At 40.1% G+C, this 27,101-nt stretch overlaps 2 protein-coding genes across 4 annotated transcripts in view; one reads left to right on the forward strand and one right to left on the reverse strand.

The window, feature by feature from the left end:
- Positions 1-45: 45 nt before the first annotated feature.
- LOC5574147 (probable Xaa-Pro aminopeptidase 3) lies at positions 46-17,322 on the forward strand. The gene is made up of 3 exons (XM_001661163.2): positions 46-207; positions 268-1,611; positions 16,887-17,322. The coding sequence occupies exons 1-3, from the start codon at positions 135-137 to the stop codon at positions 17,048-17,050; spliced, it is 1,581 nt and encodes a 526-aa protein (XP_001661213.2). The 5' UTR covers positions 46-134; the 3' UTR covers positions 17,051-17,322.
- Positions 17,181-27,101, reverse strand: part of LOC5578621 (putative sulfiredoxin) — a 31,484-nt gene continuing 21,563 nt past the window's right edge. For 2 of the 3 annotated variants that reach the window (XM_001656992.2, XM_021839156.1), the window contains exons 2-3: positions 23,293-23,468; positions 17,181-17,597 (exon numbers count right to left, since the gene is read on the reverse strand). In XM_001656992.2, coding sequence (XP_001657042.1) covers positions 17,385-17,597; positions 23,293-23,468 — 389 coding nt within the window. In that variant the 3' untranslated portion in view covers positions 17,181-17,384. Of the gene's footprint in view, positions 17,598-23,292; positions 23,469-23,696; positions 23,786-27,101 lie in introns of those variants that run through there. The other variant, XM_021839163.1, reaches the window with a different exon arrangement.

Raw genomic sequence — 27,101 nt, forward strand, 5'->3', positions numbered from 1 at the left:
TTTTGCAGTTAGGCCCTTTTCAAATGTTACGCTAGAGCTGTCTGTCTGTGACGGATCTTCTCGGGCAGCAAAACAAAACAACATTTGAATCGCACAACGCAATTTAAAATATTTAAAAGTTTAGTGTAAAAAGCATGAATCTGGCCCGGGGTTACCACCAGCTCCACTCGAAACGCTCGCACATCCTTCGGGCTCTCTCGATATGCGGTAAGTGCAATAATTATAATGGATTTGGGGTGTGAATTAGTTTGAGTTTCCTGCTTTCAGATTCGAACTTGAACCCCGGTCGTCACTGTTCCTCAAATGCGACACCCGCCGGTATGCCAAAAGTTCCACCAGCATCATCCGCCAATGGGACGGAACCACTAGATCTGATTAAGCGGACGGTGTCCTACGGACAACCGATGCCGGCCACACATCCCCATCTCCTGGGGGAAGATGAACTGGTGACCGGGATTCGCCTAGCGGAAGTGCAAGCTAGACGCCGGGCGCTTCTGGCGCTTGTCCGTAACCATGCCGCGACCGGGCTGGACCGGAACATGAAGGAGCACATTGTGGTCATACCGTCCGCGAACAAGAAGTACATGAGCGACAAGATTCCTTATGTGTTCCGGCAGAATTCTGATTTCCTGTATATGAGTGGGTGTTTGGAACCAGACAGCGTTCTCACGCTGGAAGTGGACCAGGGAGGGAACGAGACCAGTACCTTGTTTGTGAGACCGAAGGATTCCCATGCGGAGCTGTGGGATGGCCCAAGGACCGGGGTGGAGATGGCCCCGCACGTTTTCGGAGTGGATCAGGCTTTGAACGTAAGCGAGTTGAAGGGATATCTTACGAAGTACTCGTTCGCCCATCCCCAAGGGCTGGTGTGGTTCGACGAGAAGGGTTGTGACCTGGGCGATGTCCGGAAGATGGTTGGGGACGTGAGCAAATCGGGAGTGGTTCGCTCCCCGGTCGGATTGATTCATAAGCTGAGGGTGGTCAAAACCCCAGCGGAAAGGGAGCTCATGAGACGAACTTGTCAGATTGCTTCGGCGGCCATCAATCGAACGATGCAGGAGAGCCGGGCCGGACAGAGCGAACATCAGCTGTTTGCCAAGGTGGACTTCTTCAGTCGGATGGCCGGGGCGAGTTATCTGGCCTATCCTCCGGTAGTTGCCGGAGGAACGAACGCCACTGTGATACACTACGTGAACAACAATCAGATCGTTAATGACGGTGAGATGGTCCTGATGGATGCCGGATGTGAATACGGAGGCTACACCAGCGACATCACCAGAACGTGGCCAATCAACGGAGAATTCTCTGAACCGCAACGAGTACTTTACGAATTACTCTTCCAAGTTCAGCAAGAACTTCTCGAATGCCTCCAAACCGTCGGAGGGGAAACGTTGGACCAGCTATTTGATACGATGTGCCTCAAGCTGGGCAAGTATCTGCAGGAGGTGGGACTGATCCCGAAGGGAGTGCAGGGCGTTGAGTTGGGCCGCGCGGCGTACAAGTTCTGTCCGCATCACGTGTCACACTACTTGGGAATGGACGTACACGACACGCCGCTGATTTCAAGGAGTATCTCGCTGGTGCCCGGGATGGTGTGCACGGTGGAACCGGGTGAGTAGAATGTTGAATTGAAGTGATCCCATTCGAAGGAGCTGGTAGCAGGTCTCTTTCTAGAGACTTGGTCGTTTTTAAATGCAATTTTCTACACCATTCTAGATTTCTAAATTCTAGAGACTGCAATGAAACCTTCACAGATTCTTTCGATTATTCTCCAGAAACGTCGTTCCTGATTCCTCGAGAGGATTCTATAACATTCCCCAGAAAACCATTCCCCCGAAACCCATTCCCCAGAATTCCATTCCCCAGAATCTCATTCCCCAGAATGAACCATTCCCCAGAAAACCAACCCCCAGAATGGACCATTCCCCAGAAAATTATATACCTACTTTAAAGTTTTGAAATAATCTATTTAAAAAACTTGAAAATTAAACTCCATACAAAGTTGTTTACAAGTACATGAGAAGATTAGCATTGGTGCTGCTAATTATGAACTCTTTACGCATAATTCAAATTTCATTTGCAAATGAACTATCACAGTAGTTTTATTGGCACTGATAGATCAGTCTATGGGGAAACACAATATCCAATATTTATTTAAAAGAATATACAACTCATCACTACTCTGCACAAAATAGAGCTACACCCTTTTTTCGGTATAGTAGTTTCCAAATGTATAATTTCACATGTATGTCCAATTTTTATCAAATGTAGTGATGTATGCAGCTTTTCATCAATGTTTTAAGAAGGTGCATCATCTCTTACTTTTTAGTGCTACACCGATTAGAATAAAGACGTTCGTAGTATCATATTATACGTTTCGATATAATGATTACGTAAACTCGGCAGAATAAAAACTTACTATTCTGCACATTAAAATGATACGCCCTTCTTTGCGTCAAGTCTAAATTACAAATGACTTGTTTAATTTTGCACAAAATAGTGATACTACACCCTTCTTTCAGTCTTATCCTGTTGACGATATAGACAAAATTTTCCGTAAAGATACCAAATGGCAAAAAGGCATTTGGCATGATTGATTAAATGATCAAGGACCATTTGATATAATGGTCATTTGGCCAATGACCATTTGGCATGACATGAAGAACACCCTTTTTGAAAAGAAGGATCATAAGTATGGCTGGATGGCAAATGGCTTTATACCAAATCATTTTATGCCAAGTGACCTTATGCTATATGGGCTCTCCATCGATATATTTTGCCTATATCATTAATGAGATAATACTGAAAGAAGGGTGCATCACTAAATATGCAAAAATAAACATATAGTCTGTATATTTTATGGGAATGTATTAAAAGAAGGGTGTATTATTATAATATGCAAAATACTCATGAATAGGGGGATTAGGGGCATATTGGACACATTAGGTAAATGCTTATTTTACATAGAATGGAAATATGTTTCTTTGCTCTAAAATTAAATCCACCGCTTCCTCCGCTTTGCTTATAAACTAATTTGAAGCTGAGAAAAAAATATCGTAGAATTTCAGAGGACAAATGAAGCAAAGCGTAAACTTTTATACCGTCAAAACGTTCATATAACAGATTTCGTACAGTTTATAAAGTTATGCTGAAATATGCATATTCCCAGAGAGTAAGGGGGTGTCCATTTCGCCCCGTGTGTTCATTATGTCCCTAACCCTCTTACCTATATGTTTGTTTTGTCACATCAGACCTTAGCATGTCACATAAGTGACTCTTCTTCCTCTTTTCTGGCGTTACGTCCCTACTGGGACAGAGCCTGCTTCTCAGCTTAGTGTTCTTATGAGCACTTCCACAGTTATTAACTGAGAGCTTACTATGCCAATGACCATTTTTAAATGCGTATATCGTGTGGCAGGTACGAAGATACTTTATGGCCTGGGAAGTCGAGAAAATTTCCAACCCGAAAAGATCCTCGACCGGTGGGATTCGAACCCACAACCCTCATCTTGATCTTGCTGAATAGCTGCGCGTTTACCGCTACGGCTATCTGGGCCCCCACATAAGTGACTCACGCAAAGCAATAATTAAAAAAAGAACAAAATGGATATTCATATAACTTTCTGGGGAATGGTGCATTCTGGGGAATGGAATTCTGGGGAATGTTACATTCTGGGGAACGATTTTCTGGGGAATGGTTCATTCTGTGGAACGGAATTCTGGGGAATGGTTTTCGGGGGAATGGTTTTCTGGGGAATGTTATAGAATCCTCGAGAGAGGTTTCTTATGTAATACTTTCAGGGATGTAGGCATCCCGCCAGAAGAAACGAGCTATTGTTCACAAATTCTCCTAGGTATGCGTCCACAATTTTTACAGGATCACTCTGATTTTATTCAGATACTATCAAGGATTCCCTCCAAGAATTTTGTATCAATTCTTTTACCGATTTCTCCAATTGTTACATTAGAAGAGCTATTTTAGATACCTACAGGAAGGGCCGTACTATAATTATTGAACATTTGAAACATTAGAAACCGACATTGAAAGTAAAAAGTTGAATTTTCATATACCTATGAAATCGAATTCAGCTTCTAGGCACTATTGCATTCTTATCTCTTCTTAAACGGACAGAGAAAAATATTGTAAGGGCTAACGCAACACTATCGCTAATAGGAAGTTCGTGGCGATGCATTTTCCACTTCGTAATTCCAAAACACCATCCTGATACCCTACCTTCGTCATTTTAATTTGGTCTGGAGTATTGGTGCCTGAGTTCTAAAAAGGAATATCATGAAATTATTTCACTTATTTTTCAATCATTCGCGAATTACCTGCAGCATTGATAATGCTTTTTGATTTTTTTTTTTCAACTAGACACTAGGTACCGGGGCAGTGTGGACACCCCCTGTATCTTTGCATATGCGAATAATTTTGCACTTAAGATGCAAACTATATATAAGTTGCTTGTCCAAAAAGTAAGCTATCCATTAGGATTTCAGAAAAATTGTTTTGAACAATTATTTTAACCAAAAAATTTAGAATTATTTTATTGGTTTCGAAAATTATAACATTCACACCTCACCAAATAAGGTTTCAGAGGCGAAGGACTGCAAGTTGACCGATAATGTAGCTTTTGATTGAATGTTCAGTTCTTTATAGGGGAACCTGGTCCAATTCGGACTCTGTTCTTATTCGGACCATCAAGCATTTCTCAATACTGGTGCTACTGTAAAGATCGTGTGTACCGTTTTTCTGCTCACCGTTTGGTTTAGATCTACCACAATAAATTTGACGCCTTTCAGTTTTTTCGTTTGTTTTTATATTAGTTTATTGTTTTGAAGTGCTCAGGTGTACTGTCGGTTGGCGTGATTTCCAAACTACTGTAAGCTACAATAATGTTTCAATCTCTCTGCCTGCAGTCCCTTCAATATAGTGTACTTTAATCCATAAATATACGTCGATACTTCTACCACTTGATTTTCCGAGACTTCGAGTCTGTTTGTTGTCTGTTTCAGTTTCTCATACAAGTTCACATTTTCAACCCGATACTTAATAGCAAAGTTTCAATGTGTAGAAAATTATACAATATTCAACGTAAAAATGACTTATTCGAATAAATTTTGTCAAAATAAAAAAAAGCTCTAAAATTTGAAAATATGCGTATTTCATCTCGATAGCTTCCATACTATCGAGTCAGGAAGAGTTGACTGTACCCAGTTTTGAAGAAGTTTCTGATATATATTTTAATGAAATTCATATTTCACTTGAGCTTGTTCGAACTCGAATTAGTTTGAAATTTCCTACACATTGAGTTTATTGTTTATGCTTACGCTTACAGAAAAAGTTCCATAAGCTACCAAATACCAAACAAATCTGAGTTATATTTTATTACTAGCATTGCAAATAACGATAAAATATAGGGTGGTCCGAATTCGAACATGGGGGGTCCGAATTGGAACAGGATTGGTCCAATTCGGACCTTTTGTAGAAGTTGGTTCAAACATGTCCTGGTAGGAGCTATCACAAAACTCTCTAAGAGAAAAATGTGCGCGCTGAATCGCGCTTTCTCGGAAACATAAAACTGTTCATGCCGTGCTGAAAAGATATGGCCAAAAAACTGTTACTTGGTCCGAATTGGACCATCTTCCCCTACTGTATTCAAAAATAAAGTTGATTTTTTCTGCTGCTTTAAAACATTCAAAAACTTATAAGAAAATTCCTTTTCCTGTTGGGAGAAAATGGACATCAGGTGACCGAGTAAAGCTGGCATTTCAAAGAGCAAGAAAAATAACTTCAAATACAAAATTCTTCAAAAATATTTAGTGTTTAATGGACTGAATATGATGCGAAACCACAAATCGATTCAAAATCGTCAATTGTGGATAAAAACTAACCTGGAAGCAACACTGCAAGCATATCTACGAAAAATGTCGTAAATTGGCTTTTAGTCGAGTCTAGCACACGAAACTGAAGACGGCCTTACGGTTGAGGTCGAAGTACGCGTATATGTCAAAGGATACAAACTTTAGTGGAATTAAATGGTATAGTACTAAATTCGTTTTTTTATCTACTTAAATTTACAGATGTTTATCTAACGTATCATATGTTTGCTTAAATCAAGAATCAACTTATTTTCATACAACAGGTTGCTATTTACTTGACCTTTTCATTATTGATTCTCCGCACATTGTCTTCAGAATTAACCAGGTATCTATGCCTGGTATATCCAGACATGATATGATTCTTGCAGTTCTAGATATTTTCTCCAATCCATCCGAAGAAACCTTGCTTCCATCGTGATTACAAAAACTTTGACAGTCAAGGATTATTAACTGCTTTTAATATCATACATTGGAATTATTTCCACTGACTGAACACTTCCAATATTTACATGAAGAATCTTTCCCTCTAAACTTCATTAAATACAGAAAAAATCCTTGATACAATGAAGAAATTGAAAAGGCTATAATTGATAGAGATTTACCCTACAGAAACTGGAAGGCCAGTCGCTTATAATCTCATAATCTTCTATTCAAAACACTGCCAAAACATTCCCAGTAAGCAACTCTGGAGAAACATTAAAAGTATAGGAATAGCCAACAAAAAACAATGTTGTGATTCAACATATGTGTTCAACAGTTGATGAAATCAATGATTTCTTATCGGAAAATTACTCTTCTGATGAAAATCCTCGTTAAAAACTTAAACTACGATCTCTTTGGTTTTAGATGTGTAGAAGAATTTGAAATAGTTAATGCACTGTTTTCAATTAAATCTAATTCCAGTGGTCTAGACAATCTTCCAATAGAATTTTTCAAAATTACGCTCTCACTAGCCCTTCCACTTTACACTCCTTTGTTCAATACAATCATTAGGGTAAATTGCCAAATGTTGAACGGTTAAGATAGACGTTTTTTTGTTATTTGATTTTCATGGAAATTTTGATAGAAAAGTTGCTAAAAAAACATTCAACACCGTAGACGATTGTTTAACATTATTTCTGTAACATTTTTAGCGCGGAGATGTCCATTTTTAATTGAAAAAATATATATTTAAAAAGATAGTTCTATACCCAATTGTTGAACACATACATAACCCATCTTATCCTAATGTTGAACGATTGTCGCTAAATGTTGACCGTTTTACTCCCGCATTCATTCAACTTGCAAGTTCGCGCTCCTCGTCGGTTGTGAGGCCAGGGTTAGGTCCGCGAAGCACTTTCCCTGACCACTCTGGGCTGAAACGGAAGTGAATCGTCCCCTACGACACTCCATAGACTTTAGCGGCTTCTCCTAATGTACATTATTTTCGACATTACAGCATCAATCGCGAGATTGAGGTTATACTCCGGATAAATCGGCTGCCGATGCGTAATTTCAATCATGTTTTTTTTGTTTTTTACAAGGGGGAAATCTGCAAACAGATCCCCTGAGAAGATAACTCAGGGAATGCGGGGATGACGCACCAACGACAACCCGCTAAAACCAGTCTATGCACTGTGCATGAGCAATTCATTTAGAATTGCTCAAGTGGTGAACAGTGCATCGACATGACCCTTGGACTCAGACCCTCATCTCCCCGGAACCACCTTACGGTATTTCTTCGGGAAGGGACCAGTGCATATAGCACAACACGTGTAGCAGAAGTAGCCTAGGCAAACTGCTTCTCCTAGCCGACTTAAACAATGTTACAAGGGACCAGCCTCGGCAGGGCTAATCCTCTGCAGCCAACTCTTGGTCGGCGCGCCATAGACGCTGCAATTCTAACATAATGTGAGTGACAGCCGTAGTTACTGCATTCCAGCACTCGGCATCCGCACACATTCTCTCTATAATATTGTCGGGGGACGTGTCCCCTCCGCATGTAGTGAGCACGCGACCTCTCACAACAATGAAACGGGGGCAATCGAACACGACATGCTCCGCTGTTTCCTCCACACCAGCACAACTGGGGCACGCAGGAGATTCTGAGTGCCCGAACCTATGCAGGTACTGTCTATAGCAACCATGTCCCGACAGAAACTGCGTCAGGTGGAAGTTCACTTCCCCATGGCTTCTACCATACCAATCTGACACACTTGGTATTAGTCGATGGGTCCATCTACCCTTAGTGGAGTTATCCCATTCCTGCTGCCAGCCTCTGAGCGTTTCCTCTTTACACGTGTCGCGGACTCCTCTGGTACCCCTTTGGTTGAAGCATTGAACATCTTCCCTGATGATGAGCCCGATGGGCGTCATCCCGGCTATGATGCACACGGCCTTTTTTGATACCGTCCGGTATGCACTTGCCACTCTTAAGCACATTATCCTGTACGTGCTTTCCAACCGCTTTAGGTTTCTGTTCGTTCTAAGCGCTTTTGACCAGATTGGTCCTCCATACCTTAGTATGGATAGCGCCACGCTTGCCAGCAGCTTGCGTTTGCTGGCAATTACAGCAGAGCTGTTAGACATCATCCTCGAAAGCGCCGCTATAGCCGTAGATGCCCTTTTACAGGCATATTCAACGTGGCTAGCGAAGCTCAGCTTGTCATCGATCATTACCCCAAGATGCCTAAGGGATCGCTTGGACTCTATGGTGCAATCACCTACCGAGACAAGCGCCCGTTGCTCGGACTTGCGGTTGTTGACCACCACCACCTCAGTCTTGTGACGGGCCAGTCCTAGTTTCCTAGACTTCATCCATTCCTCAACCAGGGAAATAGAGTGCGCTGTTGTCAACTCTACTTCCGCCATCGATTCACCATAGACCACTAGGGTGATATCGTCGGCGAAGCCAACAATCTTAACACCCGTCGGAAGGGGCGGCCTCAGTACGTCATCGTACATCGCATTCCATAACAGCGGGCCCAGGATTGAACCTTGAGGTACTCCCGCGGTAATTCGAACGCTTTTCTGCCCCTCCTCTGTGTCATACAGTAGAATCCTACCATCAAAATAGCTTTCTAGAAGCTTACACAACTGCACCGGTACCTTGAGGCGGTGAAGCGCGTGTGCTATTGCTTCCCAGCTTGCGCTGTTGAACGCATTCTTCACATCCAGAGTGACAACCGCGCAGTAACGGATGCCGCTCCTTTTATGCTCGATTGCCACCTCAGCTGTTTGAACGACCGACTGGATGGCGTCCAGAGTAGATTTACCTTTTCTGAATCCAAACTGGTTGTTGGACAGGCCGTCCGCACTCTCCGTATACGGTACTAGTCTGTTGAGAATCAACCTCTCCAATAACTTGCCCGTCGTATCTAGTAGACAGATAGGTCTATACGCCGACGGGTCACCTGGTGGTTTCCCCGCATTTGGTAGTAGCACCAATTTCTGTCGCTTCCATACATCCGGGAAGATTCCTTGATCAATGCAGCGTTGCATCGTGGTTCTGAACATGTCCGGATCCGTGTTCACTGCCGCTTTTAAGGCAACATTCGGGATACCATCGGGTCCCGGTGCCTTGTTTGACGCGAATGATTTCACGACTTCTGCAAGCTCTTCGTTCGTCACTCTCGCCACTTCTTCTCCTTCATCTGCCGCATACGGCGCTGGGGGCCATGGGTGTAAACAAACAAACGGTGATGGCATTGATGCCATAGTGAAGATAGTGAAATTCGAAAAAAAAAATCAGAATGGCTATGGGAATGGGATGCAATTAATTATACTTTTCTGAATCGCGTTTTTCACCATTGCAACATACACCATTATAGGATTTTTTATAATAATTATTCAACAGATATTTAAAGCAAAAAACAATACTATATTGTGTAATGCAATATTCCATTTCAATATAGGTGTTTGGTACGAAAATAAAAAATCTGGCAATACTGTTGATGAAACCAAGCCTTTCATGTTATGCTAGTGTTCAACAAATGGAAAATGTACGTGAAACGAAAGTGCAATTGCAAATGATTTTATGTAATTAATAGGTACGAGTAAATTGTACGGATGTTTAGAAAATAACTAAAGTAGACTTTTACTGATATCGTGAATAGGTGCTTAACCCAATATACGTAGTATGTTTTACCACACAGCTTATTTCATTGCAGCCCCAGCTTAAGTTATTTTTTAGGAGAATTGAATTTTCGTTCCACGTTCCACCTACCGATAAAAATTTTCAATAAATATTTCGTTTCAGAAATTGATGTGCTAATTAAATTTATTGTGTCCAATAGTACAGCTAACTTACAAAATAATCTGTATAATTTATTGAAACTGTTTGAAAATGGTTCAATTTCCTGTTTTAACATGGTTTGTACAGATCGTTCAACATTTGGGTAGCGTTCAACAATTAGCGAATTACCCTACTACTTCCAAATTTCCACAAACTTGGAAATGTGTAAAAATTATTCCAATAAAACAGAAACCTCGTTCAACTAGCATTTCAAAACTCAGACTAAATTAGCATAATAAAACTTTTTTTTTTTAATTATAAAAGCACTTTCCAAAGCCTTCGAAAAATTAGTATCTGCCCAAATTTCTGAATATATGAACAGACACAATTTCTGAAGTCCCTTTCAATCAGGCTTTCGAAACCACAGTACTGAGACAGCTTTGATGAAGGTGCATGATGATATTGCTTCATCAATTGATAAAAAAGAGATAGCAGTTCTCTTGTTGGTAGATTTTGCGAAAGCGTTTGATCTTTTTGGATTCTCCCCTTCTGCTGTCGAATTAATAGAAGCTTATCTCACAAATAGATATCAATCCGTTTTTCTTTTTATTTCTCTTCTTTACGTCCAATTGATTCAGGAGTAACATAAGGATCTATTTTAGAACCCCTTCTTTATTCTCTTTTCATGAATGACCTTCCAGCCGCATTAAAATTCTGCTCAGTACACATGTTCGCGGATCACGTACACATTTATTTCTGTGCTGATTCTAAAACAAGTACCATGGAAATGTCTAGGTTAATCAACTACGATCTACAACAGTGGTCTCTTCTGCCTTTTAACACAACTAAAACTAAAGCAGTATTTATTAATCAACATCGACGATCCCACTTTTCTATGCCTGAACTTATCATGAATAATGAACAAATTCAATTCACAGACCAGGTAAATTAAGGAGTCATTTTCAATTCTAAATTAGGTTTGGAACCTCAAATAAATTCACAAGTTGGTAAAATATATGGTATTTTTAAACTGCTCTCACTTACTGCTAAGCACCTCAGCTATCAAATGAAAATCAAATTGTTCAAGTCGCTTATTTACCCACATTTTATCTATAATGAGTTGATTTATTTGAATGCTACCGCAAACAGTGTTGATAAGCTAGATACGTGTTGCAATCAATTCCTGAATTAGGTTTGTCTTTAACATACCAAGATTTGGAAGTGTCACCCATTTCCAAACATCTTTAATTAGCTGTCCTTTTGATCAGTACCTCAAATATAGATCGTGCTGTCATATTTACAAAATACTTACATCTGGTAACCTTGGATATCTGTCCTCAAAGTTGAACCCATGTAGAAACATCAGAACAAGAAGTCATCTTGTTCCTTTACATCATACCAGTTATTATAGTCACTCGCTGTTTGTAGGAGGTATAATTAATTGGAACCACCTACCATTGAATCTGGCATGGTAATTGGCTGGGCATGGCGTACCATTGGTACCTCGCGTACCTGCAGGAATAAAATAGACCCCTTTGTGCGGTCCTCTTGCCCAGCAACTCCTATCCCTACCTCCTCGTGGTACTGGCCGGAGTACGAGTAACCTTGGGAAAGGTCGGGTAACCATTCCCGGTGGGAACTTTGCTCGTATGCTGACAGGGAAGGGGGGGTTTGCTTTTGCTTTTGCTTCTGCAAACCTAAAGCGTCTGTACTCCATGTTAGGAGCGGCTCACAACAGCGTCTGGTCCCCATCTCAGGGGCGGCTGATCATCGTCCGAGTGCCGGAGAAGGACTCTAAGCTAAACTGCGCACTATGGCCCTCCGAACATTTAGGGGGATTGGTCTGCTGGAATTCTAGGGGGTTGGTGTCAGGCCCTGCAAGCCAGCCGTAAAAAAAATCAAGCAACGAATAGGGTAACGGTCGTATTTTGGACCCCTTAAGGAAGTGATTTTGATTTTGTGTCCCAATTAATCAACTGCACAGCGTAACCAAGTTAAAGAACATGTCAAAATGTAGAGAAAAACTTCCTCTATGAGATAAAAATGCCCAACCGGTCATGTAGGATCCAAAAAACGTCGAAAATAATGGAATTGTGAAACACTGTTTTTCATTATTTTGGACACACCAATACATATATATGTATTATATACACCGACAGTATATATTTTGGACCCCCGGCATTTTTTTATCGTTTGGCGACAAAGTCCATGACACTGGATGTATAGTATGCTTTCCCATAGTCTAATCAATCGATCGACAATGGAAAACCAAACCAATTCTACGCTTTTTGTCCAGAAATTTGAAAAAAGTTTTTGTTTACATTTGAAAAATTTCTGACGGCTTCAATTTCTGTGTGTAACGTGTTGTAACGGTTGCATGGATGCACCGGTTGAATTAAATTAATTTCAGATAAAATAAACACATTTTGTTTGTACAAACGGTTGATGCAAGTGCGGAATAGTCCTATCTTTCCAAATGACAAGCAAATTAAGTTGGTCTTTCGATTTAAACTGGGAAATTTGCAGGAAAATGGCCAAGGGGGTCCAAAATATATAGAGGTCCAAAATATATTGGTAACCCTAATCAACGTGAGAATACGAACCGGGAAAATCGGCGAAGACACACAGCGACGTAAAGGGACTAGCGATTTCAGGCTCGGTACGTGGAACTGTAAATCTTTCCACTTCATCGCGAGCACACGCATACTTGCCGACGTGCTGAAGGACCGTGGATTCGGCATCGAAGCGCTGCAGGAGGTGTGCTGGACAGGTTCGATAGTGCGAACGTTTAGAGGTAATCATACCATCTACCAGAGCTGCGGCAACACTCGTGAGCTGGGAACAGCTTTTATAGTGATGGGTGATATGCAAAGGCGCGTGATCGGGTGGTGGCCGATCAACGAAAGAATATGCCAAACAAGTTGAGGCTCAAAGACCAGTTCTTCAACTTCAGCATCATAAACGTGCATAGTCCTCACTCCGGAAGCACTGATGATGACAAGGACGCATTTTACGCGCAGCTCGAACGCGAGTACAACCGCTGCTCAAGCCACGACGTCAAGATCATCGTAGGTGATTTGAACGCTCAGATTGGCCAGGAGGAGGAGTTCAGACCGACGATTGGAAAGTTCAGCGCGCACCAGCTGACGAACGAGAACTGCCTACGACTCGGTACACCTGGAGATCGTTAAGGGACGAATGACCTTCGGGTAAAAGTCCATCTCAAACAACAACAACAACAACAACAATCTGGAGATCACCTCAGCAGACAGAATCGCAAATCGACCTCGTTTTGATCGATGGACGTCACTTTTCCGACATTACCGAAGTCAGAACCTGTCGTGGCGCTAACATACACTCCGACCACTAACTGGTGATGGTGAAACTACGCCCAAAACTATCCGTCATCATCGATGTACGGTACCGACGCCCGCCTCGGTACAATCTAGCGCGACTGAAACAACCGGATGTCGCCAATGCGTACGCGCAGCATCTTGAGGCAGCGTTGCCGAATGAGGGCGCGGGCTGCAATGCTGCAGCATGGTACGCGACAAAACGTGGAACGATACAGACTGAAGCGGAAACAGCAAAACCGCCTATTCCGGGACAAAAAGCACCGCCTGGAAGAGGTGGAATGTCAAGAGATGGAGTTGCTGTACCGTTCTCAAGAAACGCGGAAGTTCTATCGAAGCGTTGAGCTTCCCGCAAAGGCTTCGTGCCGCGAGCTGAGATATGCCGGGATAAGGATGGGTGCATCTTGACGGACGGATCACGATCACGAAAGGTGGAAGTAACACTACGATGAACCCCTGAATGGTTCAGAGAACACAGGCACAGAAGGTCAGGACAGCGAAGGCGATGGCTACGTCAGGACAAAGGAATTCAACTAGCTCCCACGATGGGGGAAATGAAGGATGCCATTCAACAGCTCAAGAACGTCAAGGCCGCTGGCAAGGATGGTATCGGAGCCGAACTCATCAAGATGGGCCCGGACAGGTTGGCCGCTTGTCTGCATCGGCTGATAGTCAGAATCTGGGAAACGGAACAGCTACCGGAGGAGTGGAAGCAAGGCGTTATGCCCTATCTACAAAAAGGGCGACAAACTGGAGTGTGAATCACTATCCTACACGCCGCCTACAAAGTGCTATCCCAGATTCTCTTCCGTCGTCTATCACTTATAGCAAACGAGTTCGTGGGAAGTTATCAAGCAAGTTTCATCGACGGCCGCTCGACAACGGACCAGATCTTTTCCGTGCGGCAAATCCTCCAGAAATACCGTGAGTACCAGGTCCCTACGCACCATTTGTTCAACGATTTCAAGGCGGCATACGACAGTATTGATCGTGTAGAGCTATGGAAGATCATGGACGAGAACAGCTTTCCCGGGAAGCTCACAAGATTGATCAGAGCAACGATGGACGGTGTGCAAAACTGCGTGAAGATTTCGGGCGAACACTCCAGTTCGTTCGAGCCTCGGTGGGGACTACGACAAGACGACAGACTTTCGTGCCTGTTGTTCAATATTGCGCTTGAAGGTGTCATGCGGAGAGCCGGGATTAACAGCCGGGGTACGATTTGTACGAGATCCAGTCAATTTGTTTGCTTCGCGGACGACATGGATATTATTGGGAGAAAATTTGAAACGGTGGGAGATATGTTCACCCGCCTTAAACGCGAAGCTAATGGTGAATGCGTCGAAAACAAAGTACATGCTGGTAGGCGGAACTATGCGCGACAGGGCCCCCTAGGAAGCAGTGTCATGATAGACGGGGATACCTTCGAGGTGGTGGATGAGTTCGTCTACCTCAGATCCTTGTTGACGGCTGACAACAACATTAATCGGGAAATACGACGGCGCATCATCAGCGGAAGTCGTGCCTACTATGAGCTCCAGAAGAAACTGCGGTCAAGAAAGATTCACCCCCGCACCAAATGCACGATGTACAAAACGCTCATAAGACCGGTAGTGCTCTATGGGCATGAAACTTGGACTATGCTCGAGGAGCACTTGCAAGTTCTTGGGGTTTTCGAACGCCGAGTGCTAAGGACGATCTTCGGCGGCGTGCAGGAGAACGGCGTGTGGCGGCGAAGGATGAATCACGAGCTCGCTCAACTCTACGGCGAACCCAGTATCGTGAAGGTAGCTAAAGCTGGAAGGATATGCTGGGCAGGGCATGTTGCAAGAATGCCGGACAACAACCCTGTAAAGATGGTAATCCGGTCGAAACAAGAAGACACCAGGATCTGAAGAGCGTGGGTCGCATTCGAGGATGGAGAGAAGCGGCCATGAACCGAGTGAATTGGCGAAATATTGTTGGTGAGGTTTTATCAAGATAATTGATGTAAAGCCAAAAAAATTGATGTTGTAGCTCAATTTTCATTCATTTCACGATTTTTGAAATTTTTTGAAAACTATGGGTTTTTTTAGGCGCTCCGTGCACTTGGCTACTACTATGCCGATTATCATATCGTTACAGAATGTAGTTATATCCTTATTGCTATCTCTCTCTTACCGAGCAGGTAGAGGAAAGAGCTGCCGTTGGTCCAATCCATATCCATATAGCCGTGGTCCAATCCATATCCATATAGCCGTTGGTCCAATCCATATCCATATAGCCGTAGTACTGACGGAGGATGGATGTGTTTCCCCAATACACGGTCCTTCGTGCGGCGTCTTCTGGTGACTGCACGGAGTTTTTTGTGAGGGAGGATTGGGAATCGAACCCATGACCTTCCGCTTACGACGCGAAAGCGTAACCTCGAGGCTACGGTACCCCCCTAACTATGGATTATATTGCTGTTTGCAATTGAGATGCAAATCTTGACTAAACGTCTTTCAAATGCGGTAACACAAAACAATCAAAGGACACCTAGCAACGATTATAGAAATCACCGCCGCCCTAGCAAGAAAAATCTATATTTGACATCGCATTTCTTGTGAAAAATCTTACCGCGTTTGGTGTTCCCGCATTTGATATTTGCATTTCAAACGCACACAGCAATACAAAAAAGTCTAGATGGGGAAAAATTTGTCAAAATTCCTCTGTTTGTATTGTTTACATGTTTCAACATCCTCGAAAACTGATAAAAGTCGATGTGTCTTAAAGCATCCGGCGGGCAATTTAGTCTACTTTTATAAGATGTTCTGATTGGACATCATGACTGTTGAATATCGGATGTGAGAAAATCCAATGTCTTCAGAGAAGTTGTTCATAATTGAGTTTTGCATCTTTCAAGAAAAATTTTGAGTTTCTTTTTTGGGTTTGCACTTTAAACCAAATATTTTTGTTTGAAGAAATTTTCGGTTGCGTAGTTCAACGAACTTTCAGAAAATGTTATCATGAAGAACTTTGCTGGAGACACATCTAATCTAACTCTTTATTTAAGCTTAGTAAATCGATTTTAAAAGTTTCAACTTAGAGTGGTCCCAAAAAAAAAAGTTTTTCAGTCTAACTTTTTTGGTTTTAGTTTTACGTGAATTTATTCTTACGAGGAGTTCTAAAGAAAGTAATGATACACATTTTTGATGAACGTTGCTATTTCACAATACTTGTCATTTTAAAGTTTTAAGCAAATTTAAGTAAAAAACTATGAAATCTTAAGAGCAAAATTATGAATTATGGATTTTTGTCAAATTTTCAATCATGTGGCGTTGTTCTATGGACCGAGGGGAAGTCTGTTCGACATAAAAATTGACTTTTTACAAATATCAAATGAATGAACTTTTGGTCCAAATTGTGCTTAATTGTAGTATTTGTTCAGAAAATTGATGGCAGGTTATTCTTTCCAGGCATCTACATCAGCCACAGGCGGAAAGACGTCCCGCCGGAGTTCCGCGGGTTGGGTCTCCGAATCGAGGACGACGTTCTTATCAAACCGGACCACCAGATCGAGGTTCTCACCGAGGGGTGTGCCAAGGACCTCCGCCAAATCGAAGCTCTCATCGGATCGTGAAATTTCTACACATAGACACCGCAAGGTACACTACAGGTAAGTAAATCCGAAATTCTTCCAAATCCACTCTCTGCCGCCCATTGAAGCGTACAACCCGTCGATCGGATTGAAAAAGACGAACAAATTTGCATCGTGTTACACGAAGGAGATTGTAAAACATCGTTATATATTTTTCGAACACTAAAGCTAAGCAGTTTAACGATTTCCTTAACACTTATCACTCTGACTTAGTTGGTAGACGAGATGCGAATAATAAAAAAAATAGTAAAACATTTGAATCAAAATGGAATATCATCCGAACGCTTCCCTGGATCGCGTCGCGCGTGTGGCCCTTTCACTTGAGGTGCTTCGGGCAGCTGGCTCCCAGGTAGTGCTGTAGGTCCGAAAGCGACGATTTGATCAGCTTGGCCATGATGGTCGGTCTGCCGAGGCGTTTGTACGCCTCGAATCGATGGCAGCCGCCGAAACTGTAGTAGTAGTTGCCACCCTCGCTGCCTTCAATCCAGAGAACGTCGATGGGCGGAACCGTGGCCAGCTGGGTTGGATCCTGAAAAGGGTCAGATTTTTAGAATTGCGTTAATAATTAACCATGATTTTAAACTATGATCATTAATCATTATCATAACAATATTGAGTCCTGACCAATAAGATTTAATCATGATCATAAAGATTGCTAAGTTTGTTAATTATTCATAATCTTAACTTTCTAAAAATTATAAAGTTTCTAGAACTACTTAAAGCAATAGAACAGTACTTTTCAGTGCCATGGCCATTCGACCACTTATCAACTTTTACGTGTAACAAATTTCCAACAAATCTAGAGGTTATTCAATTGGTCTTTCTCTTCTACACACAGAAAAAGCATTCGACGGTGTTTGGCATGAAGGTTTGATTATAAAATTAAAAAACTTTTTTTTTTTTTTTTTTTTTTTTTTTTTTTTTTTTTTTTTTTTTTTTTTTTTTAAATTTCTTTATTAGTATCATTCCAAACATTACATTCATTTCTTATATCTAGGTGTTCTGTGTTATTTGACAACACTATCATCCTAATTTGGTAAAACAAATTTAAGATTTAATTAACATTTTGTTAACAACATATTACATTTCATTTGCCGTAGCAGTTCAGTTTTTTTTTTACAGGTGAGTTGATTTCACCTGCTTATAAGAGAGAAAAAAAAAAGTTTTTAATATACTTAACCTAACTTAACCTAAACATATAACGCATTAATCGTGGCAATAGAAGATTGTAACGATTTTTGCCTGAAATTATTAATGATTGTATTTGACATTTGTTCCAATGTTTCAACATTGGATATTCTATGTAACTCATGGTACTATACCAGGGAAGGAAGCCTCAGAATCATTTTCAAAATTTTATTTTGAATTCTCTGCAGAGCTTTCTTCCTGGTATTACAACAGCTAGTCCATATTGGTACAGCATACAACATGGCTGGCCTGAAAATTTGTTTGAATATCAAAAGCTTGTTCTTAAGACAAAGTTTTGATTTTCTATTAATAAGGGGATAGAGACATTTTACATATTTATTTCATTTGGCTTGAATGCCCTCAATGTGATTTTTGAAAGTTAAATTCTTATCTAGCATGAGCCCTAGATACTTAACTTCATCTGACCAATTTATTGGAACCCCTCTCATCGTGACAACATGTCTACTTGAAGGTTTCAAATAAAGAGCTTTTGGTTTATGTGGGAATATTATTAGTTGAGTTTTGGAAGCATTAGGAGAAATCTTCCATTTTTGCAAGTATGAAGAAAAAATATCCAAACTTTTTTGCAATCGACTACAGATGACACGCAGGCTTCGTCCTTTGGCGGAGAGGCCTGTGTCATCCGCAAACAAAGATTTTTGACATCCCTGAGGTAGCTCAGGTAAGTCAGATGTGAAAATATTGTATAATATTGGTCCCAAAATGCTGCCTTGAGGAACACCAGCTCTTACAGGAAGTCTTTCAGATCTGGAGTTCTGATAATTAACCTGAAGTGTACGATTTGACAGATAACTTTGAATTATTCTAACAATGTATGTTGGAAAATTGAAGTTTTTTAATTTTACAATCAAACCTTCATGCCAAACACTGTCGAATGCTTTTTCTATGTCTAGAAGAGCAAGACCAGTAGAATAGCCTTCAGATTTGTTGGAACGGATCAAATTTGTTACACGTAAAAGTTGATGAGTGGTCGAATGTCCATGGCGGAATCCGAACTGTTCATTGGCAAAAATTGAATTTTCGTTGATGTGGGCCATCATTCTGTTCAAAATAACCTTTTCAAAAAGTTTACTGATGAAGGAAAGCAAACTGATTGGACGATAGCTAGAAGCTTCTGCAGGATTTTTGTCTGGTTTCCAAATTGGAACAACCTTAGCATTTTTCCATTTGTCAGGAAAATATGCTAATTGAAAACATTTGTTAAATATATCAACTAAAAATGATAAGCTACTTTCTGGAAGTTTCTTGATGAGGATGTAGAAAATTCCATCATCGCCAGGAGCTATCATGTTTTTGAATTTTTTAATAATAGTTCTCACTTCTTCCAAATCAGTCTCCCAGGCATTTTCGAAAACGTTCTCTTGATTGAGAATATTTTCGAACTCCTGAGTAACTTCATTTTCAATTGGACTAGTAAGTCCTAAATTAAAATTGTGCGCACTTTCAAACTGCATAGCAAGTTTTTGAGCTTTTTCGCAATTAGTTAGTAATAATTTGTTTTCCTCTTTCAATGCCGGTATTGGCTTCTGAGGTTTTTTCAAGATTTTCGATAATTTCCAAAAGGGCTTAGAGCCAGGGTCCAATTGAGAAATTTTATTTTCAAAATTTTTGTTTCTTAATTGAGCAAAACGTTTCTTGATTTCTTTCTGTAAATCCTGCCATATAATTTTCATAGCAGGATCGCGAGAGCGTTGAAATTGCCTTCTCCTCACATTTTTAAGACGGATCAAGAGTTTAAGATCATCGTCTATAATCACGGATTCAAATTTTACTTCACATTTTGGAATTGCAATGCTCCGGGCTTCAACAATGGAATTTGTTAAAGTTTCAAGAGCATTGTCAATATCAAGTTTAGTTTCTAAAGAAATGTTAACATCAAGATTGGAGTCAACATACGTTTCATATATATTCCAGTCGGCTCGTAAATAATTGAAAGTGGAGCTGATAGGTTTAAGAATCGCTTCTTGGGATATTTGAAATGTAACAGGGACATGATCAGAATCAAAATCAGCATGAGTAATCAGTTGGCTACAAAGATGACTAGAGTCGGTTAAGACCAAATCAATCGTAGATGGATTTCTAGAAGAGGAAAAACATGTGGGGCTATCAGGGTATTGAATTGAGAAATATCCTGAAGAGCACTCATCAAATAAAATTCTGCCGTTGGAATTACTTTGAGAATTATTCCATGACCGAAGTTTGGCATTAAAGTCACCAATGACAAAAAATTTTGACTTATTGCGAGTCAATTTACGCAAGTCAGTTTGGAGCAAATTAACTTGCTGCCCAGAGCATTGAAAAGGCAAATAGGCAGCTATGAAAGTATATTTACCAAACTGTGTTTCAACAGAAACACCTAAAGTTTCAAAAACTTTAGTTTCAAATGACGAAAACAGTTGATGTTTTATACGCCTATGAATGATGATTGCAACTCCCCCACACGCCCCATCAAGTCGATCATTACGATAAACAAAAAAGTTAGGATCTCTTTTGAGTTTAGATCCAGGTTTTAAATACGTTTCGGTAATAACTGCTATATGCACGTTATTAACCGTAAGAAAATTAAACAGCTCGTCCTCTTTACCATTCAGAGAACGAGCATTCCAATTTAAAATATTTAAATTATTATTTGGATCCATTAGAAAAACGTAATCCAATAACAATTTGATTTGTAAATTTTACACCTACTTGGACTGCTTCAGTCATAGTGGTGGCTTTGAACATTGCATCAATCATTAGATTCAATTGTTCAGTTAGAAAATTAAAATCAGAGGCAGACATGTCATGTGATTTCCCATTGGAATTTCCGGTAGACGAAGAAGCGGAGTTACCTGTGGCGGTAGGGTTTTTTCCATTTGATTTGAAACAAGTAGAATGGGTACCCATGGATCGAACAGGGGAATTCGAATTTCCTGCTACGATATCGGCAAAGGATTTACCGTGGGTAGATACATTCGAAATAGAAAAATTCGAACGGCTACCCGACGGATTAAAATTAGTTTGTGAATGAGCATGATTATGGTCTTCCTGATGGGTATGATTCATGATCAAGCGATCGTTAACTGAAAAATGAGCATTGTTCGATACTCTACCAGGCAAATTCCGGAAACGACCGTTATCGTAACGGATATTATCTTTCATCTGCCTGGCACGAGCCTCAATGACCTTTTTGCGTGAAGGACAATTCCAAAAATTGGACTTATGGTTAGCCCCGCAATTACAACATATGAATTTGGTGGTATCTTCCTTCACTGGACAGACGTCTTTGGCGTGAGAAGAACCTCCGCAAATCATGCATTTAGCATCCATGCGACAATTTTTTGTACCATGACCCCACTTTTGGCACCGACGGCACTGAGTGGGGTTCTGGTAATTTCCTCCAGGTTTCTGGAAATGTTCCCATGTCACACGGACATCAAACAAAACTTTTGCTTTTTCTAAAGCTTTAATATTATTTAGCTCTTTTTTGTTAAAGTGAACTAAATAAAATTCTTGAGAAAGCCCTTTCCGAACAATGCCAGATTGGGTTCTCTTTTTCATAATGATTACTTGGACAGGGGAAAATCCAAGTAAATCATTTATTCCATTTTTGATCTCTTCAGGTGATTTATAGTCACTTGAGAGACCTTTCAAGACAACTTTGAACAAACGTTCAGTTTTGTCGTCATAAGTAAAAAATTTGTGCTTCTTCTCTTCAAGATGTTTGAGAAGAAGCTCACGATCTTTAAGAGTTTCCGGCAAAACGCGACAGTCTCCTTTCTTTGCGATTTGGAAGGAAACCTTGATTCCCCTAATGGAGTTCAAGATCTCCTGCCTAAATCCCCCAAATTCGGAACAACTGACCACGATAGGCGGCACTCTTTGCTTCCTCACTTGAATCAAAGAGCCTGGGCTAGAGGCTGCTTCGATTTGGTGTTCGGTAAATTTGTCTAGAGCATCGAACTGATTGCTCATTTCGATACAATTATTCATTTCACCCTTGGAAGAAAGTTCGCATTCCGGGGAAGCGTCCTTTCTTCCATTCTTGCCACGTGTAGTGACAGTTTTAAAACCCACTTTTTTGGAAGGAAGTAGTGAATTCAGAGATTCACCCTTTCTTTTGTTTGTTGTTGATACCATGTTTAATTAATAAACGAAAGAAGACGTGACCTTCGAAAGGTTTTTTCCCAAGACGGTGTCCAAGAAGGATTACCACCGCTAGCTTTCGCCAACGGGTCCAACGAAAAATCGAAGGCACGGGTCCAAACAAGGATCGTAAAGGGATCAATAGTAGAAAAAATAGTACTGAAAAGTACTGTTTTAGTAGCACTTTTTAATTTTAGCACTGAAAAGTACTGTTTTTGTAGCACTGAAAAGTACTGTTTTATTGCTTTAGGTAGTTTTTAAGAAAACTTCCAAGAGCAGAGAGAATTCGTGTACGCACAGCACGAAGGTACGATGCGCACTGAAATTAAAAAGCTTTAATTTTCCGACATACATTGTTAGAATAATTCAAAGTTATCTGTCAAATCGCACACTTCAGGTTAATTATCAGAACTCCAGATCTGAAAGATTTTCTGTACGAGCTGTTTTTCCTCAAGGCAGCATTTTGGGATCAATATTATACAATATTTTTACATCTGACTTACCTGAGTTACCTCAGAGATGTCAAAAATCTTTGTTTGCGGATGACACAAGCCTCTCCGCCAAAGAACGAATCCTGCGTTTCATCTGTAGTAGATTGCAAGAGTGGATATTTTTTCTTCATACTTTCAAAAAATGGAAGATTTCTCCTAATGCTTCCAAAACTCAACTAAGAATATTCCCACCTAAACCAAAAGCTCTTTATTTTAAACCTTCAAGTAGACATGTTGTCACGATAAGAGGGGTTGGACAGAAGAAGTATCTAAGGCTCATGCTAGATAAAAAATTAACTTTCAAAAATCACATTGAGGGTATTCTAGCCTAATTTTAAAAATATTTAAAATTATATTAAATATTAATAATAGCTTAATTTTAAATGAGTCTGAACAAACCTGTATCGAGCTCATCAGCGAGTGGACCTTAGCGTCGTCCAGCACCGGTGGAATCGGACGGTTAATGACGGCCATCGGCATCTCGTGCACTTCGGCAATGTTGGCTGTGTGGACGCTATTCATCTCGGATCGTACGTCGTTGGCGAAAACCTGTGGGGTCGTGCTAAAGGTGGCTCCTGCAAACACCGAAAAACAAACAAGGTGGTACCGTTATTTTTAACATTCTTATCGCACGCTAATCACTCGAAACAATTTCGGTAGGTCAAATTTGAATCCCTGCTTGTGTGAAAGTCCCCCCCATGATAAGGACGGTATCGTCCATTTCTTATCTAGAAGCGCGCGTGCAATCAAAACAACCGTGTTATTGCAAACCGAATATATCTTAAAATGCAAGTTCCACACACCAGAAAGTGAAATTCCGATCCAACAAGTTCGATCCTCCCGCAGCGAATCGATCGGTTAAACTGACTGGACAGCTTTCATCTGGGATCGAACCGAACACACCCCACTCATCAGCTCCTTCGAAGAGAGAATGCAAATTTGAAAAACCCTAAAGCGGGGTAACATAGATTATTTTTTTAAGTAATTTTTAAATTAAACACCGTGCAATATGCATAAAAGTAGGCAATTTCCTAAGATAATTCCGCATTATTTTTAGGAATAGGTTGATTTTACCGAATTGAACATACTTATTAAACGGAGTCGTTTTCGGAGATTCAAATGTAAGTTAAAACTAAATATTTTTCTTCTATAATTATGTAGTAAAACTTATATGAGTTATCCATTTTAGGTAGTCTCATTCATAATAATGCAAAATATTGTTTCGAAAAAATGAAAAGAAATTACTCACAAACAAAACTTATTCTTCACATGGACTTACATTTTCATAAGCTTAAAGAGAAAACACCATTCGTACGTACATTTTTTTTTTGCAACAGAAAATGTTATTCTAACTTCTTACGAGGAAGGTCATTTCGATCAATGTTACCCAGCTAATCAATGATACCTCGGCATACGGTACCTACCTAAAACCGCATTGCGTCTCGTCGTAAATATTCACGCCAAGTGCAAATGCAAGAAGCAAACATCACGCGGCTTCTGCTGGCTTTGGGGGTGCAACGCGAATGCGCAAACAAAATGCGCGCATCTCTGTGTGGAGCTAGGACGTGATCAAATTAAGTGGTTTGACCACTTCGCAAAATGCATGCACAGGTTTACTTTTGGGGGTGTGGTTGAAATTACCCATCTTAAACTGTTAAGTTCAGATAAATTGCTTGTGAGGGTAAAATAGTATTTTTTAAGTTAAAGTCTCAAACTGGCTGAATGCTTCAAAAAATTAATATTAAACTTCGAAAAGTAGAATTTTTGGCAGAACTTTTAGTACAATCAATGAATAGTTTGTAAAAATTTCAAAACAAATTTCCCGTAGAATTCTCGAAGAAAATATTTTTATTTTTGTGAAAATACTAGAGGAATTACACTGGTGGCTTTTTTAGGGAATTACAAGACTTCGATTGTTCAAGTCAATCACGGAGTATCAACTGCGAATTGTACGGTCATTCATGTTTATGCTTATTGTTCTTCATACTCCAAAACCTCATCCAGTAATTCAGCCGAGACCAACTATATGGTTGAAATAATTAAATTTCTGTTAGATATCATTGAATTCCTTTAAAAAAAAGCATACATTTAGGCGTTTTCCACGTAATTCTTGAAATTTAACTACTTGTTATTTATACAAATATTGCATTGTTAAGAATTTTACAAGCATATTCGGATTCAGGGAGCTCAAATTTATCATATAGAGTTGCTTTGGAAACTAACAATAATGGCATTGACAAGTGATCAATTTCACCCGAAATGAGATCCTCTGATTTTTTATTTTAGAGGTATTTGTTAACACTAAGATGACATTTGTTAGAAAATTTCAGTACATAAGTCGATGAGGCTCACCTTCGTACTTGTTTTCCTGCATTTAGTTGTTTGGCCTTCTTAACATTATAGGAAACAGACTAGAAAAACCGTGAAAAATGATCAATTTCACCCGAAATTACGGTATCCTTGATAATTTGTTCAGGTACTTAAACCCAAAGCCAAAATAAAGACGCAGCAGTTTTGCTCCAACAATTATCTTTTCAGAATTTCGACCAAGTTATTGAAGGTTCTGAAAAAATCGTGCGGAATTCGTACGTATACTTTCTTATATGTAACTGTAGACAAATCTGATAACTAACTTAGAGGAATTCAACCATCCTGTCAAGAAAAATAAATGTGGTAATCAGGGATTGAATTCTGAGAAAATTGAGAGAATCTCTCACATATCGCTCTCTGTAACTATCATAATTTGCTGCACATTATGAGAGACTGTTTATCGTATACTGCTACAACTGTGATCAGATTGGGGGGATTGTAGTGCATGATAAAATCCCTCTAAACCTGCTCCAAGCCTGGGGGACCCTATTGCTATTGGAAGTTCGTGAATTGTTTATCGTGCCAGTAAAGAAAAACACCTATCCCCAACGGTAAACAAGCGAGAAAAATGGATTTTATCATCGCTCTCTCTTTGGGGCTCTCGCTCGCTGCTTCCATTTATCAGACTTGTTACACATTGCGATACAATGACGATCGTGGACCGCAACAGATGGGATGTTTTTCTTTGTTTGCTTTGATCATGCTTCATACTCAAATGAGAGCGAATTCTGCAATGCTTGGTAGTAATCACTGTCGATTTTTTTTTTTTTTTTTTTTTTGAAGGATTGTTTGTAATGCCCTTGAAGTAATTGCTACGCGCTGAGTTCTAATAATACTATTATTAAACAACATTTCTTAAGAAATTTCTAGAAGAATTCCTGAAAAATTTCTACAAAAAATCTTAAAGGAATCTTTGCAGTGATTTTTAATAACTGGTGGAAGAATCCTGAAGAAATATCTGGAGGCCTGTATACATTTTAGGAGACGTTTCCATAGATAAAGGATTCACTGGTTGGAACCCTGAAGGAAATCATTTCAGTAATTCCTAGATGCTAACTTCCAATAATAACTAGTTGAGGGAATTTCTGGGTAGCAGATTCCTTGTAGAATGGTGAAAGTAATTTCTGGTGTAGTTTCAAGAGAAAATAAAGGTTGAATACCTGATGAAGTATTTTAAGCTTTGAATATCCAGAAAGCCTTAGGTGAATTCGAACAGGGATTTATTATCAAATTATCTGAGAAGAAATTCCTAAATTCGTTTCTGAGGAAAACCTGAAAAACCTTAATAGAGGAAAATTTATTGGATTTAAAGATATTTCTGAAAGAAAAATTTGAGGACATCTTTCAGAAGTTTTCTGGATAGCGCCATAAGAGTTCATCGAAAAATTCTGGTGGAATCACATCAGAAGCACAATTGACTTAAGGGTCCAAGTATCCGTAGCAGTGAACTAGCAGATGTTCGGCAAGACCACGATGATTTTCCAAGCCCTAGAATATCTTCCTCCTGTCACACGATATACACATGCAAAAATGGTAAATTAGCACGGAAGGTTCTCAGTTAATAACTGTGGGAGTACTATCAAGAAGAACAACAAGCTGAGAAGCAGACTTTTTCCCAGTTATTCCCATAAAAAAAACTGAAGCAGAAGCTTGATGAAGTATTTTAACCAATTTTATAAACAAGCTGCAGGATAACTCATCAAGAGATTTCAGATCATCCTCTTTAAAACCACTTATAATCTCCTAGATTCGTTTCTAGGACAGGAGATTTTTTGGCAGAATCAATGAAGAAATACTCAGAGAATCAATGAAGAAATACTCCAGCAGAGTTCTTTCTT

The sequence above is a fragment of the Aedes aegypti genome, chromosome 1 (assembly GCF_002204515.2).
Source record: "Aedes aegypti strain LVP_AGWG chromosome 1, AaegL5.0 Primary Assembly, whole genome shotgun sequence".
Taxonomy (NCBI): Eukaryota; Metazoa; Arthropoda; class Insecta; order Diptera; family Culicidae; genus Aedes; species Aedes aegypti.

Bases quoted from the DNA above. Each gene is read 5' to 3' on its own strand.
- LOC5574147 (XM_001661163.2), top strand. From the start codon at position 135: ATGAATCTGGCCCGGGGTTACCACCAGCTCCACTCGAAACGCTCGCAC. The intron at 208-267 runs GTAAGTGCAATA...TCCTGCTTTCAG, and splicing joins TCGGGCTCTCTCGATATGCG to ATTCGAACTTGAACCCCGGT. The intron at 1,612-16,886 runs GTGAGTAGAATG...TATTCTTTCCAG, and splicing joins GGTGTGCACGGTGGAACCGG to GCATCTACATCAGCCACAGG.